This window comes from Lathyrus oleraceus, unplaced genomic scaffold (assembly GCF_024323335.1).
Source record: "Lathyrus oleraceus cultivar Zhongwan6 unplaced genomic scaffold, CAAS_Psat_ZW6_1.0 chrUn0258, whole genome shotgun sequence".
Lineage (NCBI taxonomy): Eukaryota > Viridiplantae > Streptophyta > Magnoliopsida > Fabales > Fabaceae > Lathyrus > Lathyrus oleraceus.
In genome coordinates, this window is record NW_026112649.1 from 49,461 (window position 1) to 69,841 (window position 20,381).

Consider the following 20,381-nt stretch of genomic DNA (forward strand, 5'->3'; position numbering starts at 1 on the left):
GTATAATCTTATATAGTAATTTTTATGATTTTCTTACTTTTAAGTCGACCTTTTTAATTTGTATAATACCTTTTATTATTTATAGGAAACTTTATAATTGTTATTTGATAAAGATATTATTGATTCTAATTTTTAAATTTTAAATGACTTTCCATTAATTATATTTATTATAATTTATTCCTTTTCATTAATAAAATATAATTTATATGAAATTAGTTACGAACTTTTCATTCTGAGTTTTGTTCTAATTTTGGATTTCCATGGTACAAGAATTGCTAGTAATTGTAATAAAATCTTACAAAATTATTTTATGGACATATTATTACTTCTAATTCTTAATATGTATATTGAATAACTTTTCTTTATCTTACTTTAAATTGATTTCTTCCTTTTACTCTTTTGTAATTATTTCATATTTTATAAAAATTCAAATATGTTATTATTTGGATGGTTCTAATGGAAAAACATAAGCATCATTTTCTAAGAACGAATTTGTTTTAAAGAAGAGTGACCGGTGATTAATTTTGTTGATAAGTAAGACAAACATGGATTTGGATAAAGAGCATCAATTTTTGGCTGAAATCTTGAAGTTAAAAAATAATTGTTATGGGATAAAAATTTGTTAGGAAATAAACCATCTATGATGCGTTAAACAATATATGATTTGATCGAGGTCGTTTTTTTTCAAAGTTGAATGTTTTTTTTGAAGCTTTTTAATGATTGCATATTAGTTACTCATTCTAGTTATTTAATATTATATTCTAATTTTAAAATATAACAAACTACGTGAATATATTTTTTGATACATAAGAAGGATAACATTATGAAACCTTTTATACAGACTTGCTAATACTAAGAGATCATACGAGTTTTGATATGAAATATGATCATTCAACTACAAGTGAGATATAAATATATGCTCCATTACCATTAATCATCCCAATTATCCGATAATATGTACAAATATATCGCATATCAAAAAATACTATTAATAGTACAATGCGCTTACCATTTAAGTGGCTTTAAGTTAATATAGAATCTTAAAGACATCTTCTACAAAATTATTATTAGAAACCATGTGAATATTTTGGCAAAGTATTACATTCTTAAATTGAAAGATATTTCACTCGTATTTGTGAAAATATTTATCCTCTTTGTAAAAGAGTAATATTATGAAGGTTCCCTTTAATTTTATCTTTAATTTAGCTTAGTTGTGGATGAATTTCTCAAAAGATTGACTATACTCAACCAACATTTTGATATAATGAGCATATTTTCCAATTACCAGTAGCTCGAATTGATGAATTACTTGATTATATTTATTGGGAGTGGTATAGATATCAGGTATGAATCTTTGTGTCGATTCTCGCTTTCCTTATATCCTTTATTAAATTGATTATATTTATTTTTATCTATGTTTTTAGCAAAGAAAAGGACTTATTTAAGCTTAACAAAAATATTAGAGATATAGTAAATTTGTAAAATAAAGTTTGTATTTAGGTGAACTTTTTTGTACAAATTTTTGGGCTTTTATGTTATCAACATTTTTTTATTTAATTTTGTAAAATACATTTATCCAATTAATTAAATTTTTCTTTGACATAATAAATCATTTGTAAAAATAAAATTTGGGAAATATATTTTTTAAATAAATAATTTTTTTAATATTAAATATTTTACTTTTTTGAAATAAACTATTATATGGGCCTTTTTTTTCTTGTTGTGAAATAAACTTTTACTAATATCAAAAATAATTATTTAATGTAAAAAATTATATATATAAATTAAATATATTCTTTTTTGATAAAGGTGAAAAAGTTTTGTCTTTAAATTCCATTGATATTATTAAACTCTATAATACCAACCTTTTTTCTTTAGGTGGTTTAGACTAATTTCGGTACTACTTGTAACTTTTGTATCTTTTTATGATTAACAAACTTATTTAATCATTAAATACAAATTAAATATACACATTATTATAACAAATAAAATAAAAACTTAAATTGTAAAATAACTAATATTCAACTCATTACACAATTTCTTTCCCCAAATTTATTTAACTCTTTGCAACAAAAGAGGGAAAAGGCTCAATGTGTAAAATAAACTCAAAACCCATAAACCAAACATTCATAAGCATGGAGAACCCATAAATATAACTGAAAAGAAGACTCTACTTATCATAGAGAGGAGTCTCAATTATTAATCGTAAATTGATAAAATTACTTAAAACATAAAGATCAAAAAATATTAACCAATTGGATCGTATAGCTTATCCTTGCATTTACACTTCCACACCTCTGATTCTGGTGGGGGGCCTGGAACAAGAACTGGTGTGCAGGGAGTGCAAGTTTCACAACTGTTTACGCAAGTTGGAGCATGTGATCCAATCGGGGTAAGAAACCTCCTTGACGACAATATCTTTGACGCATCTGATTTTTTGTGAGACACAATTCCTTGTTGAATTTCCTTAACCTGTTGACCAAAAATATCATAGTTAATCTTAATTTATATATAAGTAATTGAAAGACAATGATCATTTTTATTTTACAAAGAAATATATATATGGAAAGACCTAAATTTTTATTCATGAAGGAGGTGAATTCATAAGGGAACTGCAGTAATTTATTTTGAGATTTAAGAAAACCAAATAATATTACAAGTAAGAAACATACAATTTGCATATATTTAAGTTTCAAACTCTATCATTTGAAATAGTTGCGAGATAGATCTAAGAAACTTAGCTATAAAAAATGAAATTATAAATCTTACACCTAATAAGTGAAAAAAAGAAAATGTGGTGGAAAAAATATTAAACTTCAATATGTCACATATATGTTGAATAAAAAAAACTAGTCTCTTTACCTGACTGTTAGAATCAGGTAAAATTGCACACCTACTACTGTCTGTAATAAACACAATGATGGGCTGTTATTTAATTGAAAATATAACATAAAACAATTTTTATTTAAAAAATAAATTATATGGTATGAGAATTGGATAATAAATGTCAAAGAATTGATACCTCTACATGTAATGGATGAAGCAATAGTACTGCTAAAAGTTATTATAAAAATTGAGAGTACGAAAAATGTGAAATGACAAAGTTGTGTTTTTCTCAAAAACATAATGAAAAATATCTCTTTCTCTATATAAAAATAAAAAATATCTTATCTTAATGTTGAGAAGGATGAATCACTATATCTCTCTCTATATATATTTATATATATATTGTATAATCTTATATAGTAATTTTTAGGATTTTCTTACTTTTAAGTCGACCTTTTTAATTTGTATAATACCTTTTATTATTTATAGGAAACTTTATAATTGTTATTTGATAAAGATATTATTGATTCTAATTTTTAAATTTTAAATGATATTCCATTAATTATATTTATTATAATTTATTCCTTTTTCTTAATAAAATATAATTTATATGAAATTAGTTACGAACTTTTCATTCTGAGTTTTGTTCTAATTTTGGATTTCCATGGTACAAGAATTGCTAGTAATTGTAATAAAATCTTACAAAATTATTTTATGGACATATTATTACTTCTAATTCTTAATTTGTATATTGAATAACTTTTCTTTATCTTACTTTAAATTGATTCCTTCCTTTTACTCTTTTGTAATTATTTCATATTTTATAAAAATTCATATATGTTATTATTTGGATGGTTCTAATGGAAAAACATAAGCATCATTTTCTAAGAACGAATTTGTTTTAAAGAAGAGTGACCGGTGATTAATTTTGTTGATAAGTAAGACAAACATGGATTTGGATAAAGAGCATCAATTTTTGGCAGAAATCTTGAAGTTAAAAAATAATTGTTATGGGATAATAATTTGTTAGGAAATAAACCATCTATGATGCGTTAAACAATATATGATTTGATCGAGGTCGTTTTTTTTTCAAAGTTGAATGTTTTTTTTGAAGCTTTTTAATGATTGCATATTAGTTACTCATTCTAGTTATTTAATATTATATTCTAATTTTAAAATATAACAAACTACGTGAATATATTTTTTGATACATAAGAAGGATAACATTATGAAACCTTTTATACAGACTTGCTAATACTAAGAGATCATACGAGTTTTGATATGAAATATGATCATTCAACTACAAGTGAGATATAAATATATGCTCCATTACCATTAATCATCCCAATTATCCGATAATATGTACAAATATATCGCATATCAAAAAATACTATTAATAGTACAATGCGCTTACCATTTAAGTGGCTTTAAGTTAATATAGAATCTTAAAGACATCTTCTACAAAATTATTATTAGAAACCATGTGAATATTTTGGCAAAGTATTACATTCTTAAATTGAAAGATATTTCACTCGTATTTGTGAAAATATTTATCCTCTTTGTAAAAGAGTAATATTATGAAGGTTCCCTTTAATTTTATCTTTAATTTAGCTTAGTTGTGGATGAATTTCTCAAAAGATTGACTATACTCAACCAACATTTTGATATAATGAGCATATTTTCCAATTACCAGTAGCTCGAATTGATGAATTACTTGATTATATTTATTGGGAGTGGTATAGATATCAGGTATGAATCTTTGTGTCGATTCTCGCTTTCCTTATATCCTTTATTAATTTGATTATATTTATTTTATCTATGTTTTTAGAAAAGAAAAGGACTTATTTAAGCTTAACAAAAATATTAGAGATATAGTAAATTTGTAAAATAAAGTTTGTATTTAGGTGAACTTTTTTGTACTAATTTTTGGGCTTTTATGTTATCAACATTTTTTTATTTAATTTTGTAAAATACATTTATCCAATTAATTAAATTTTTCTTTGACATAATAAATTATTTGTAAAAATAAAATTTGGGAAATATATTTTTTAAATAAATAATTTTTTTAATTTTAAATATTTTACTTTTTTGAAATAAACTATTATATGGGCCTTTTTTTTCTTGTTGTGAAATAAACTTTTACTAATATCAAAAATAATTATTTAATGTAAAAAATTATATATAAATTAAATATATTCTTTTTTGATAAAGGTGAAAAAGTTTTGTCTTTAAATTCCATTGATATTATTAAACTCTATAATACCAACCTTTTTTCTTTAGGTGGTTTAGACTAATTTCGGTACTACTTGTAACTTTTGTATCTTTTTATGACTAACAAACTTAACTAATCATTAAATACAAATTAAATATACACATTATTATAACAAATAAAATAAAAACTTAAATTGTAAAATAACTAATATTCAACTCATTACACAATTTCTTTCCCCAAATTTATTTAACTCTTTGCAACAAAAGAGGGAAAAGGCTCAATGTGTAAAATAAACTCAAAACCCATAAACCAAACATTCATAAGCATGGAGAACCCATAAATATAACTGAAAAGAAGACTCTACTTATCATAGAGAGGAGTCTCAATTATTAATCGTAAATTGATAAAATTACTTAAAACATAAAGATAAAAAAATATTAACCAATTGGATCGTATAGCTTATCCTTGCATTTACACTTCCACACCTCTGATTCTGGTGGGGGCCCTGGAACAAGAACTGGTGTGCAGGGAGTGCAAGTTTCACAACTGTTTACGCAAGTTGGAGCATGTGATCCAATCGGGGTAAGAAACCTCCTTGACGACAATACCTTTGACGCATCTGATTTTTTGTGAGACACAATTCCTTGTTGAATTTCCTTAACCTGTTGACCAAAAATATCATAGTTAATCTTAATTTATATATAAATAATTGAAAGACAATGATCATTTTTATTTTACAAAAAATATATATATGGAAAGACCTAAATTTTTATTCATGAAGGAGGTGAATTCATAAGGGAACTGCAGTAATTTATTTTGAGATTTAAGAAAACCAAATAATATTACAAGTAAGAAACATACAATTTGCATATATTTAGGTTTCAAACTTTATCATTTGAAATAGTTGCGAGATAGATCTAAGAAACTTAGCTATAAAAAATGAAATTATAAATCTTACACCTAATAAGTGAAAAAAAGAAAATGTGGTGGAAAAAATATTAAACTTCAATATGTCACATATATGTTGAATAAAAAAAACTAGTCTCTATACCTGACTGTTAGAATCAGGTAAAATTGCACACCTACTACTGTCTGTAATAAACACAATGATGGGCTGTTATTTAATTGAAAATATAACATAAAACAATTTTTATTTAAAAAATAAATTATATGGTATGAGAATTGGATAATAAATGTCAAAGAATTGATACCTCTACATGTAATGGATGAAGCAATAGTACTGCTAAAAGTTATTATGAAAATTGAGAGTATGAAAAATGTGAAATGACAAAGTTGTGTTTTTCTCAAAAACATAATGAAAATTATCTCTTTCTCTATATAAAAATAAAAACTATCTTATCTTAATGTTGAGAAGGATGAATCACTATCTCTCTCTCTCTCTCTCTCTCTCTCTCTCTATATATATATATATATATATATATATATATATATATATATATATATATATATATATATATATATATATATATATATATATATATATATATATATATATATATATATATATATATATATATATATATTGTATAATCTTATATAGTAATTTTTAGGATTTTCTTACTTTTAGGTCGTCCTTTTTATTTTGTATAATACCTTTTATTATTTGTAGGAAACTTTATAATTGTTATTTGATAAAGATATTATTGATTCTAATTTTTAAATTTTAAATGATTTTTCCTTACTTATATTTATTAGAATTTATTCCTTTTCATTAATAAAATATAATTTATATGAAATTACGTACGAACTTTTCATTTTGAGTTTTGTTCTAATTTTGGATTTTCATGGTACAAGAATTGCTAGTAATTGTAATAAAATCTTACAAAATTATTTTATGGACATATTATTACTTCTAATTCTTAATTTGTATATTGAATAACTTTTCTTTATCTTACTTTAAATTGATTTCTTCCTTTTACTCTTTTGTAATTATTTAATATTTTATAAAAATTCAAATATGTTATTATTTGGATGGTTCTAATGGAAAAACATAAGCATCATTTTCTAAGAACGAATTTGTTTTAAAGAAGAGTGACCGGTGATTAATTTTGTATATAAGTAAGACAAACATTGATTTGGATATAGAGCATCAATTTTTGGCAGAAATCTTGAAGTTAAAGAATAATTGTTATGGATAATAATTTGTTAGGAAATCAACCATCTGTAATGCGTTAAACAATATATGATTTGATCGAGGTCGTTTTTTTTAAAAGTTGAATGTTTTTTTTCAAGCTTTTTAATGATTGCATATTAGTTACTCATTCTAGTTATTTAATATTATATCCTAATTTTAAAATATAACAAACTACGTGAATATATTTTTTGATACATAAGAAGGATAACATTATGAAACCTTTTAGACAGACTTGCTAATACTAAGAGATCATACGAGTTTTGATATGAAATATGATCATTCAACTACAAGTGAGATATAAATATATGCTCCATTACCATTAATCATCCCAATTATCCGATAATATGTACAAATATATCGCATATCAAAAAATACTATTAATAGTACAATGCGCTTACCATTTAAGTGGCTTTAATTTAATATAGAATCTTAAAGACATCTTCTACAAAATTATTATTAGAAACAATGTGAATATTTTGGCAAAGTATTACATCCTTAAATTGAAAGATATTTCACTCGTATTTGTGAAAATATTTATCCTCTTTGTAAAAGAGTAATATTATGAAGGTTCCCTTTAATTTTATCTTTAATTTAGCTTAGTTGTGGATGAATTTCTCAAAAGATTGACTATACTCACCCAACATTTTGATATAATGAGCATATTTCCAATTACCAGTAGCTCGAATTGATGAATTACTTGATTATATTTATTGGGAGTGGTATAGATATAGGTATGAATCTTTGTGTCGATTCTCGCTTTCCTTATATCCTTTATTAAATTGATTATATTTATTTTATCTATGTTTTTAGCAAAGAAAAGGACTTATTTAAGCTTAACAAAAATATTAGAGATATAGTAAATTTGTAAAATAAAGTTTGTATGTAGGTGAATTTTTTTATACTAATTTTTGGGCTTTTATGTTATCAACATTTCTTTATTTAATTTTGTAAAATACATTTATCCAATTAATTAAATTTTTCTTTGACATAATAAATTATTTGTAAAAATAAAATTTGGGAAATAATTTTTTAAATAAATAAATTTTTTCAATTTAAATATTTTACTTTTTTGAAATAAACTATTATATGGGCCTTTTTTTTCTTGTTGTGAAATAAACTTTTACTAATATAAAAATAATTATTTAATGTAAAAAAATATATATAAATTAAATATATTCTTTTTTGATAAAGGTGAAAAAGTTTTGTCTTTAAATTTCATTGATATTATTAAACTTTATAATACCAACCTTTTTTCTTTAGGTGGTTTAGACTAATTTTGGTACTACTTGTAACTTTTGTATCTTTTTATGATTAGCAAACTTAATTAATCATTAAAACAAATTAAATATACACATTATTATAACAAATAAAATAAAAACTTAAATTGTAAAATAACTAATATTCAACTCATTACACAATTTCTTTCCCCAAATTTATTTAACTCTTTGCAACAAAAGAGGGAAAAGGCTCAATGTGTAAAATAAACTCAAAACCCATAAACCCAACATTCATAAGCATGGAGAACCCATAAATATAACTGAAAAGAAGACTCTACTTATCATAGAGAGGAGTCTCAATTATTAATCGTAAATTGATCAAATTACTTAAAACATAAAGATCAATAAATATTAACCAATTGGATCGTATAGCTTATCCTTGCATTTACACTTCCACACCTCTGATTCTGGTGGGGGGCCTGGAACAAGAACTGGTGTGCAGGGAGTGCAAGTTTCACAACTGTTTACGCAAGTTGGAGCATGTGATCCAATCGGGGTAAGAAACCTCCTTGACGACAATACCTTTGACGCATCTGATTTTTTGTGAGACACAATTCCTTGTTGAATTTCCTTAACCTGTTGACCAAAAGTATCATAGTTAACCTTAATTTATAGATAAATAATTGAAAGACAATGATCATTTTTATTTTACAAAAAAATATATATATGGAACGACCTAAATTTTTATTCATGAAGGAGGTGAATTCATAAGGGAACTGTAGTAATTTATTTTGAGATTTAAGAAACCCAAATAATATTACAAGTAAGAAACATACAATTTGCATATATTTAGGTTTCAAACTTTATCATTTAAAATAGTTGCGAGATAGATCTAAGAAACTTAGCTATAAAAAATGAAATTATAAATCTTACACCTAATAAGTGAAAAAAAGAAAATGTGGTGGAAAAAATATTAAACTTCAATATGTCACATATATGTTGAATAAAAAAAACTAGTCTCTTTACCTGACTGTTAGAATCAGGTAAAATTTCACACCTACTACTGTCTGTAATAAACACAATGATGGGCTGTTATTTAATTGAAAATATAACATAAAACAATTTTTATTTAAAAAATAAATTATATGGTATGAGAATTGGATAATAAATGTCAAAGAATTGATACCTCTACATGTAATGGATGAAGCAATAGTACTGCTAAAAGTTATTATGAAAATTGAGAGTATGAAAAATGTGAAATGACAAAGTTGTGTTTTTCTCAAAAACATAATGAAAAATATCTCTTTCTCTATATAACAATAAAAACTATCTTATCTTAATGTTGAGAAGGATGAATCACTACATCTCTCTCTATATATTTATATATATATATTGTATAATCTTATATAGTAATTTTTATGATTTTCTTACTTTTAAGTCGACCTTTTTAATTTGTATAATACCTTTTATTATTTATAGGAAACTTTATAATTGTTATTTGATAAAGATATTATTGATTCTAATTTTTAAATTTTAAATGACTTTCCATTAATTATATTTATTATAATTTATTCCTTTTCATTAATAAAATATAATTTATATGAAATTAGTTACGAACTTTTCATTCTGAGTTTTGTTCTAATTTTGGATTTCCATGGTACAAGAATTGCTAGTAATTGTAATAAAATCTTACAAAATTATTTTATGGACATATTATTACTTCTAATTCTTAATATGTATATTGAATAACTTTTCTTTATCTTACTTTAAATTGATTTCTTCCTTTTACTCTTTTGTAATTATTTCATATTTTATAAAAATTCAAATATGTTATTATTTGGATGGTTCTAATGGAAAAACATAAGCATCATTTTCTAAGAACGAATTTGTTTTAAAGAAGAGTGACCGGTGATTAATTTTGTTGATAAGTAAGACAAACATGGATTTGGATAAAGAGCATCAATTTTTGGCAGAAATCTTGAAGTTAAAAAATAATTGTTATGGGATAAAAATTTGTTAGGAAATAAACCATCTATGATGCGTTAAACAATATATGATTTGATCGAGGTCGTTTTTTTTCAAAGTTGAATGTTTTTTTTGAAGCTTTTTAATGATTGCATATTAGTTACTCATTCTAGTTATTTAATATTATATTCTAATTTTAAAATATAACAAACTACGTGAATATATTTTTTGATACATAAGAAGGATAACATTATGAAACCTTTTATACAGACTTGCTAATACTAAGAGATCATACGAGTTTTGATATGAAATATGATCATTCAACTACAAGTGAGATATAAATATATGCTCCATTACCATTAATCATCCCATATTATCCAATAATATGTACAAATATATCGCATATCAAAAAATACTATTAATAGTACAATGCGCTTACCATTTAAGTGGCTTTAAGTTAATATAGAATCTTAAAGACATCTTCTACAAAATTATTATTAGAAACCATGTGAATATTTTGGCAAAGTATTACATTCTTAAATTGAAAGATATTTCACTCGTATTTGTGAAAATATTTATCCTCTTTGTAAAAGAGTAATATTATGAAGGTTCCCTTTAATTTTATCTTTAATTTAGCTTAGTTGTGGATGAATTTCTCAAAAGATTGACTATACTCAACCAACATTTTGATATAATGAGCATATTTTCCAATTACCAGTAGATCGAATTGATGAATTACTTGATTATATTTATTGGGAGTGGTATAGATATCAGGTATGAATCTTTGTGTCGATTCTCGCTTTCCTTATATCCTTTATTAAATTGATTATATTTATTTTTTATCTATGTTTTTAGCAAAGAAAAGGACTTATTTAAGCTTAACAAAAATATTAGAGATATAGTAAATTTGTAAAATAAAGTTTGTATTTAGGTGAACTTTTTTGTACAAATTTTTGGGCTTTTATGTTATCAACATTTTTTTATTTAATTTTGTAAAATACATTTATCCAATTAATTAAATTTTTCTTTGACATAATAAATCATTTGTAAAAATAAAATTTGGGAAATATATTTTTTAAATAAATAATTTTTTTAATATTAAATATTTTACTTTTTTGAAATAAACTATTATATGGGCCTTTTTTTTCTTGTTGTGAAATAAACTTTTACTAATATCAAAAATAATTATTTAATGTAAAAAATTATATATATAAATTAAATATATTCTTTTTTGATAAAGGTGAAAAAGTTTTGTCTTTAAATTCCATTGATATTATTAAACTCTATAATACCAACCTTTTTTCTTTAGGTGGTTTAGACTAATTTCGGTACTACTTGTAACTTTTGTATCTTTTTATGATTAACAAACTTATTTAATCATTAAATACAAATTAAATATACACATTATTATAACAAATAAAATAAAAACTTAAATTGTAAAATAACTAATATTCAACTCATTACACAATTTCTTTCCCCAAATTTATTTAACTCTTTGCAACAAAAGAGGGAAAAGGCTCAATATGTAAAATAAACTCAAAACCCATAAACCAAACATTCATAAGCATGGAGAACCCATAAATATAACTGAAAAGAAGACTCTACTTATCATAGAGAGGAGTCTCAATTATTAATCGTAAATTGATAAAATTACTTAAAACATAAAGATCAAAAAATATTAACCAATTGGATCGTATAGCTTATCCTTGCATTTACACTTCCACACCTCTGATTCTGGTGGGGGGCCTGGAACAAGAACTGGTGTGCAGGGAGTGCAAGTTTCACAACTGTTTACGCAAGTTGGAGCACGTGATCCAATCGGGGTAAGAAACCTCCTTGACGACAATATCTTTGACGCATCTGATTTTTTGTGAGACACAATTCCTTGTTGAATTTCCTTAACCTGTTGACCAAAAATATCATAGTTAATCTTAATTTATATATAAGTAATTGAAAGACAATGATCATTTTTATTTTACAAAGAATATATATATGGAAAGACCTAAATTTTTATTCATGAAGGAGGTGAATTCATAAGGGAACTGCAGTAATTTATTTTGAGATTTAAGAAAACCAAATAATATTACAAGTAAGAAACATACAATTTGCATATATTTAAGTTTCAAACTCTATCATTTGAAATAGTTGCGAGATAGATCTAAGAAACTTAGCTATAAAAAATGAAATTATAAATCTTACACCTAATAAGTGAAAAAAAGAAAATGTGGTGGAAAAAATATTAAACTTCAATATGTCACATATATGTTGAATAAAAAAAACTAGTCTCTTTACCTGACTGTTAGAATCAGGTAAAATTGCACACCTACTACTGTCTGTAATAAACACAATGATGGGCTGTTATTTAATTGAAAATATAACATAAAACAATTTTTATTTAAAAAATAAATTATATGGTATGAGAATTGGATAATAAATGTCAAAGAATTGATACCTCTACATGTAATGGATGAAGCAATAGTACTGCTAAAAGTTATTATAAAAATTGAGAGTACGAAAAATGTGAAATGACAAAGTTGTGTTTTTCTCAAAAACATAATGAAAAATATCTCTTTCTCTATATAAAAATAAAAAATATCTTATCTTAATGTTGAGAAGGATGAATCACTATATCTCTCTCTATATATATTTATATATATATTGTATAATCTTATATAGTAATTTTTAGGATTTTCTTACTTTTAAGTCGACCTTTTTAATTTGTATAATACCTTTTATTATTTATAGGAAACTTTATAATTGTTATTTGATAAAGATATTATTGATTCTAATTTTTAAATTTTAAATGATATTCCATTAATTATATTTATTATAATTTATTCCTTTTTCTTAATAAAATATAATTTATATGAAATTAGTTACGAACTTTTCATTCTGAGTTTTGTTCTAATTTTGGATTTCCATGGTACAAGAATTGCTAGTAATTGTAATAAAATCTTACAAAATTATTTTATGGACATATTATTACTTCTAATTCTTAATTTGTATATTGAATAACTTTTCTTTATCTTACTTTAAATTGATTCCTTCCTTTTACTCTTTTGTAATTATTTCATATTTTATAAAAATTCATATATGTTATTATTTGGATGGTTCTAATGGAAAAACATAAGCATCATTTTCTAAGAACGAATTTGTTTTAAAGAAGAGTGACCGGTGATTAATTTTCTTGATAAGTAAGACAAACATGGATTTGGATAAAGAGCATCAATTTTTGGCAGAAATCTTAAAGTTAAAAAATAATTGTTATGGGATAATAATTTGTTAGGAAATAAACCATCTATGATGCGTTAAACAATATATGATTTGATCGAGGTAGTTTTTTTTTCAAAGTTGAATGTTTTTTTTGAAGCTTTTTAATGATTGCATATTAGTTACTCATTCTAGTTATTTAATATTATATTCTAATTTTAAAATATAACAAACTACGTGAATATATTTTTTGATACATAAGAAGGATAACATTATGAAACCTTTTATACAGACTTGCTAATACTAAGAGATCATACGAGTTTTGATATGAAATATGATCATTCAACTACAAGTGAGATATAAATATATGCTCCATTACCATTAATTATCCCAATTATCCGATAATATGTACAAATATATCGCATATCAAAAAATACTATTAATAGTACAATGCGCTTACCATTTAAGTGGCTTTAAGTTAATATAGAATCTTAAAGACATCTTCTACAAAATTATTATTAGAAACCATGTGAATATTTTGGCAAAGTATTACATTCTTAAATTGAAAGATATTTCACTCGTATTTGTGAAAATATTTATCCTCTTTGTAAAAGAGTAATATTATGAAGGTTCCCTTTAATTTTATCTTTAATTTAGCTTAGTTGTGGATGAATTTCTCAAAAGATTGACTATACTCAACCAACATTTCGATATAATGAGCATATTTTCCAATTACCAGTAGCTCGAATTGATGAATTACTTGATTATATTTATTGGGAGTGGTATAGATATCAGGTATGAATCTTTGTGTCGATTCTCGCTTTCCTTATATCCTTTATTAATTTGATTATATTTATTTTATCTATGTTTTTAGAAAAGAAAAGGACTTATTTAAGCTCAACAAAAATATTAGAGATATAGTAAATTTGTAAAATAAAGTTTGTATTTAGGTGAACTTTTTTGTCCTAATTTTTGGGCTTTTATGTTATCAACATTTTTTTATTTAATTTTGTAAAATACATTTATCCAATTAATTAAATTTTTCTTTGACATAACAAATTATTTGTAAAAATAAAATTTGGGAAATATATTTTTTAAATAAATAATTTTTTTAATTTTAAATATTTTACTTTTTTGAAATAAACTATTATATGGGCCTTTTTTTTCTTGTTGTGAAATAAACTTTTACTAATATCAAAAATAATTATTTAATGTAAAAAATTATATATAAATTAAATATATTCTTTTTTGATAAAGGTGAAAAAGTTTTGTCTTTAAATTCCATTGATATTATTAAACTCTATAATACCAACCTTTTTTCTTTAGGTGGTTTAGACTAATTTCGGTACTACTTGTAACTTTTGTATCTTTTTATGACTAACAAGCTTAACTAATCATTAAATACAAATTAAATATACACATTATTATAACAAATAAAATAAAAACTTAAATTGTAAAATAACTAATATTCAACTCATTACACAATTTCTTTCCCCAAATTTATTTAACTCTTTGCAACAAAAGAGGGAAAAGGCTCAATGTGTAAAATAAACTCAAAACCCATAAACCAAACATTCATAAGCATGGAGAACCCATAAATATAACTGAAAAGAAGACTCTACTTATCATAGAGAGGAGTCTCAATTATTAATCGTAAATTGATAAAATTACTTAAAACATAAAGATAAAAAAATATTAACCAATTGGATCATATAGCTTATCCTTGCATTTACACTTCCACACCTCTGATTCTGGTGGGGGCCCTGGAACAAGAACTGGTGTGCAGGGAGTGCAAGTTTCACAACTGTTTACGCAAGTTGGAGCATGTGATCCAATCGAGGTAAGAAACCTCCTTGACAACAATACCTTTGACGCATCTGATTTTTTGTGAGACACAATTCCTTGTTGAATTTCCTTAACCTGTTGACCAAAAATATCATAGTTAATCTTAATTTATATATAAATAATTGAAAGACAATAATCATTTTTATTTTACAAAAAAATATATATATGGAAAGACCTAAATTTTTATTCATGAAGGAGGTGAATTCATAAGGGAACTGCAGTAATTTATTTTGAGATTTAAGAAAACCAAATAATATTACAAGTAAGAAACATACAATTTGCATATATTTAGGTTTCAAACTTTATCATTTGAAATAGTTGCGAGATAGATCTAAGAAACTTAGCTATAAAAAATGAAATTATAAATCTTACACCTAATAAGTGAAAAAAAGAAAATGTGGTGGAAAAAATATTAAACTTCAATATGTCACATATATGTTGAATAAAAAAAACTAGTCTCTATACCTGACTGTTAGAATCAGGTAAAATTGCACACCTACTACTGTCTGTAATAAACACAATGATGGGCTGTTATTTAATTGAAAATATAACATAAAACAATTTTTATTTAAAAAATAAATTATATGGTATGAGAATTGGATAATAAATGTCAAAGAATTGATACCTCTACATGTAATGGATGAAGCAATAGTACTGCTAAAAGTTATTATGAAAATTGAGAGTATGAAAAATGTGAAATGACAAAGTTGTGTTTTTCTCAAAAACATAATGAAAATTATCTCTTTCTCTATATAAAAATAAAAACTATCTTATCTTAATGTTGAGAAGGATGAATCACTATCTCTCTCTCTCTCTCTCTCTCTCTCTCTCTCTCTCTCTCTCTCTCTATATATATATATATATATATATATATATATATATATATATATATATATATAATATATATTATAATATATATATATATATATATATATATATATATTATATATATATATATATATATATATATTGTATAATCTTATATAGTAATTTTTAGGATTTTCTTACTTTTAGGTCGTCCTTTTTATTTTGTATAATACCTTTTATTATTTGTAGGAAACTTTATAATTGTTATTTGATAAAGATATTATTGATTCTAATTTTTAAATTTTAAATGATTTTTCCTTACTTATATTTATTAGAATTTATTCCTTTTCATTAATAAAATATAATTTATATGAAATTACGTACGAACTTTTCATTTTGAGTTTTGTTCTAATTTTGGATTTTCATGGTACAAGAATTGCTAGTAATTGTAATAAAATCTTACAAAATTATTTTATGGACATATTATTACTTCTAATTCTTAATTTGTATGTTGAATAACTTTTCTTTATCTTACTTTAAATTGATTTCTTCCTTTTACTCTATTGTAATTATTTAATATTTTATAAAAATTCAAATATGTTATTATTTGGATGGTTCTAATGGAAAAACATAAGCATCATTTTCTAAGAACGAATTTGTTTTAAAGAAGAGTGACCGGTGATTAATTTTGTATATAAGTAAGACAAACATTGATTTGGATATAGAGCATCAATTTTTGGCAGAAATCTTGAAGTTAAAGAATAATTGTTATTGGATAATAATTTGTTAGGAAATCAACCATCTGTAATGCGTTAAACAATATATGATTTGATCGAGGTCGTTTTTTTTAAAAGTTGAATGTTTTTTTTCAAGCTTTTTAATGATTGCATATTAGTTACTCATTCTAGTTATTTAATATTATATCCTAATTTTAAAATATAACAAACTACATGAATATATTTTTTGATACATAAGAAGGATAACATTATGAAACCTTTTAGACAGACTTGCTAATACTAAGAGATCATACGAGTTTTGATATGAAATATGATCATTCAACTACAAGTGAGATATAAATATATGCTCCATTACCATTAATCATCCCAATTATCCGATAATATGTACAAATATATCGCATATCAAAAAATACTATTAATAGTACAATGCGCTTACCATTTAAGTGGCTTTAATTTAATATAGAATCTTAAAGACATCTTCTACAAAATTATTATTAGAAACATGTGAATATTTTGGCAAAGTATTACATCCTTAAATTGAAAGATATTTCACTCGTATTTGTGAAAATATTTATCCTCTTTGTAAAAGAGTAATATTATGAAGGTTCCCTTTAATTTTATCTTTAATTTAGCTTAGTTGTGGATGAATTTCTCAAAAGATTGACTATACTCACCCAACATTTTGATATAATGAGCATATTTCCAATTACCAGTAGCTCGAATTGATGAATTACTTGATTATATTTATTGGGAGTGGTATAGATATAGGGTATGAATCTTTGTGTCGATTCTCGCTTTCCTTATATCCTTTATTAAATTGATTATATTTATTTTATCTATGTTTTTAGCAAAGAAAAGGACTTATTTAAGCTTAACAAAAATATTAGAGATATAGTAAATTTGTAAAATAAAGTTTGTATGTAGGTGAATTTTTTTATACTAATTTTTGGGCTTTTATGTTATCAACATTTCTTTATTTAATTTTGTAAACTACATTTATCCAATTAATTAAATTTTTCTTTGACATAATAAATTATTTGTAAAAATAAAATTTGGGAAATAAATTTTTTAAATAAATAAATTTTTTCAATTTAAATATTTTACTTCTTTGAAATAAACTATTATATGGGCCTTTTTTTTCTTGTTGTGAAATAAACTTTTACTAATATAAAAAATAATTATTTAATGTAAAAAAATATATATAAATTAAATATATTCTTTTTTGATAAAGGTGAAAAAGTTTTGTCTTTAAATTTCATTGATATTATTAAACTTTATAATACCAACCTTTTTTCTTTACGTGGTGTAGACTAATTTTGGTACTACTTGTAACTTTTGTATCTTTTTATGATTAGCAAACTTAATTAATCATTAAAAACAAATTAAATATACACATTATTATAACAAATAAAATAAAAACTTAAATTGTAAAATAACTAATATTCAACTCATTACACAATTTCTTTCCCCAAATTTATTTAACTCTTTGCAACAAAAGAGGGAAAAGGCTCAATGTGTAAAATAAACTCAAAACCCATAAACCCAACATTCATAAGCATGGAGAACCCATAAATATAACTGAAAAGAAGACTCTACTTATCATAGAGAGGAGTCTCAATTATTAATCGTAAATTGATCAAATTACTTAAAACATAAAGATCAATAAATATTAACCAATTGGATCGTATAACTTATCCTTGCATTTACACTTCCACACCTCTGATTCTGGTGGGGGGCCTGGAACAAGAACTGGTGTGCAGGGAGTGCAAGTTTCACAACTGTTTACGCAAGTTGGAGCATGTGATCCAATCGGGGTAAGAAACCTCCTTGACGACAATACCTTTGACGCATCTGATTTTTTGTGAGACACAATTCCTTGTTGAATTTCCTTAACCTGTTGACCAAAAGTATCATAGTTAACCTTAATTTATAGATAAATAATTGAAAGACAATGATCATTTTTATTTTACAAAAAAATATATATATGGAACGACCTAAATTTTTATTCATGAAGGAGGTGAATTCATAAGGGAACTGTAGTAATTTATTTTGAGATTTAAGAAACCCAAATAATATTACAAGTAAGAAACATACAATTTGCATATATTTAGGTTTCAAACTTTATCATTTGAAATAGTTGCGAGATAGATCTAAGAAACTTAGCTATAAAAAATGAAATTATAAATCTTACACCTAATAAGTGAAAAAAAGAAAATGTGGTGGAAAAAATATTAAACTTCAATATGTCACATATATGTTGAATAAAAAAAACTAGTCTCTATACCTGACTGTTAGAATCAGGTAAAATTTCACACCTACTACTGTCTGTAATAAACACAATGATGGGCTGTTATTTAATTGAAAATATAACATAAAACAATTTTTATTTAAAAAATAAATTATATGGTATGAGAATTGGATAATAAATGTCAAAGAATTGATACCTCTACATGTAATGGATGAAGCAATAGTACTGCTAAAAGTTATTATGAAAATTGAGAGTATGAAAAATGTGAAATGACAAAGTTGTGTTTTTCTCAAAAACATAATGAAAAATATCTCTTTCTCTATATAACAATAAAAACTATCTTATCTTAATGTTGAGAAGGATGAATCACTATCTCTCTCTCTCTCTCTCTCTCTCTCTCTCTCTATATATATATATATATATATATATATATATATATATATATATATATATATATATATATATATATATATATATATATTGTATAATCTTATATAGTAATTTTTAGGATTTTCTTACTTTTAGGTCGTCCTTTTTATTTTGTATAATACCTTTTATTATTTGTAGGAAACTTTATAATTGTTATTTGATAAAGATATTATTGATTCTAATTTTTAAATTTTAAATGATTTTTCCTTACTTATATTTATTAGAATTTATTCCTTTTCATTAATAAAATATAATTTATATGAAATTACGTACGAACTTTTCATTTTGAGTTTTGTTCTAATTTTGGATTTTCATGGTACAAGAATTGCTAGTAATTGTAATAAAATCTTACAAAATTATTTTATGGACATATTATTACTTCTAATTCTTAATTTGTATGTTGAATAACTTTTCTTTATCTTACTTTAAATTGATTTCTTCCTTTTACTCTATTGTAATTATTTAATATTTTATAAAAATTCAAATATGTTATTATTTGGATGGTTCTAATGGAAAAACATAAGCATCATTTTCTAAGAACGAATTTGTTTTAAAGAAGAGTGACCGGTGATTAATTTTGTATATAAGTAAGACAAACATTGATTTGGATATAGAGCATCAATTTTTGGCAGAAATCTTGAAGTTAAAGAATAATTGTTATTGGATAATAATTTGTTAGGAAATCAACCATCTGTAATGCGTTAAACAATATATGATTTGATCGAGGTCG

General features: G+C 23.6%; 3 protein-coding genes across 6 annotated transcripts; all 3 read right to left on the reverse strand.

Annotated features, from left to right (window-relative positions):
• Positions 1–1,991: 1,991 nt before the first annotated feature.
• Positions 1,992–9,751, reverse strand: LOC127113043 (EPIDERMAL PATTERNING FACTOR-like protein 6). Of its 4 annotated transcripts, none has more exons than XM_051046452.1 (4): positions 9,597–9,751; positions 9,437–9,477; positions 5,630–5,700; positions 1,992–2,401 (listed from the first exon to the last, which is right to left on the reverse strand). In XM_051046452.1, the coding sequence occupies exons 1-4, from the start codon at positions 9,697–9,699 to the stop codon at positions 2,248–2,250; spliced, it is 369 nt and encodes a 122-aa protein (XP_050902409.1). In that variant the 5' UTR covers positions 9,700–9,751; the 3' UTR covers positions 1,992–2,247. The 4 variants fall into 4 exon arrangements, with proteins under 4 accessions (XP_050902409.1, XP_050902411.1, XP_050902410.1 ...); XM_051046454.1 differs by lacking the exons at positions 9,437–9,477; positions 9,597–9,751 and adding exons at positions 6,090–6,130; positions 6,250–6,422; XM_051046453.1 differs by lacking the exons at positions 5,630–5,700; positions 9,437–9,477; positions 9,597–9,751 and adding exons at positions 2,863–2,903; positions 6,250–6,422 and having other exon boundaries at positions 1,992–2,472.
• Positions 9,752–15,126: 5,375 nt separating this feature from the next.
• On the reverse strand, positions 15,127–16,260 carry LOC127113046 (EPIDERMAL PATTERNING FACTOR-like protein 6). Its single transcript, XM_051046457.1, has 3 exons — positions 16,056–16,260; positions 15,896–15,936; positions 15,127–15,505 (listed from the first exon to the last, which is right to left on the reverse strand). Exons 1-3 carry the CDS (start codon positions 16,156–16,158, stop codon positions 15,281–15,283), a joined length of 369 nt encoding a protein of 122 aa, XP_050902414.1. The 5' UTR covers positions 16,159–16,260; the 3' UTR covers positions 15,127–15,280.
• Positions 16,261–18,387: 2,127 nt separating this feature from the next.
• On the reverse strand, positions 18,388–19,611 carry LOC127113045 (EPIDERMAL PATTERNING FACTOR-like protein 6). The gene is made up of 3 exons (XM_051046456.1): positions 19,419–19,611; positions 19,259–19,299; positions 18,388–18,868 (listed from the first exon to the last, which is right to left on the reverse strand). The coding sequence occupies exons 1-3, from the start codon at positions 19,519–19,521 to the stop codon at positions 18,644–18,646; spliced, it is 369 nt and encodes a 122-aa protein (XP_050902413.1). The 5' UTR covers positions 19,522–19,611; the 3' UTR covers positions 18,388–18,643.
• Positions 19,612–20,381: the final 770 nt, after the last annotated feature.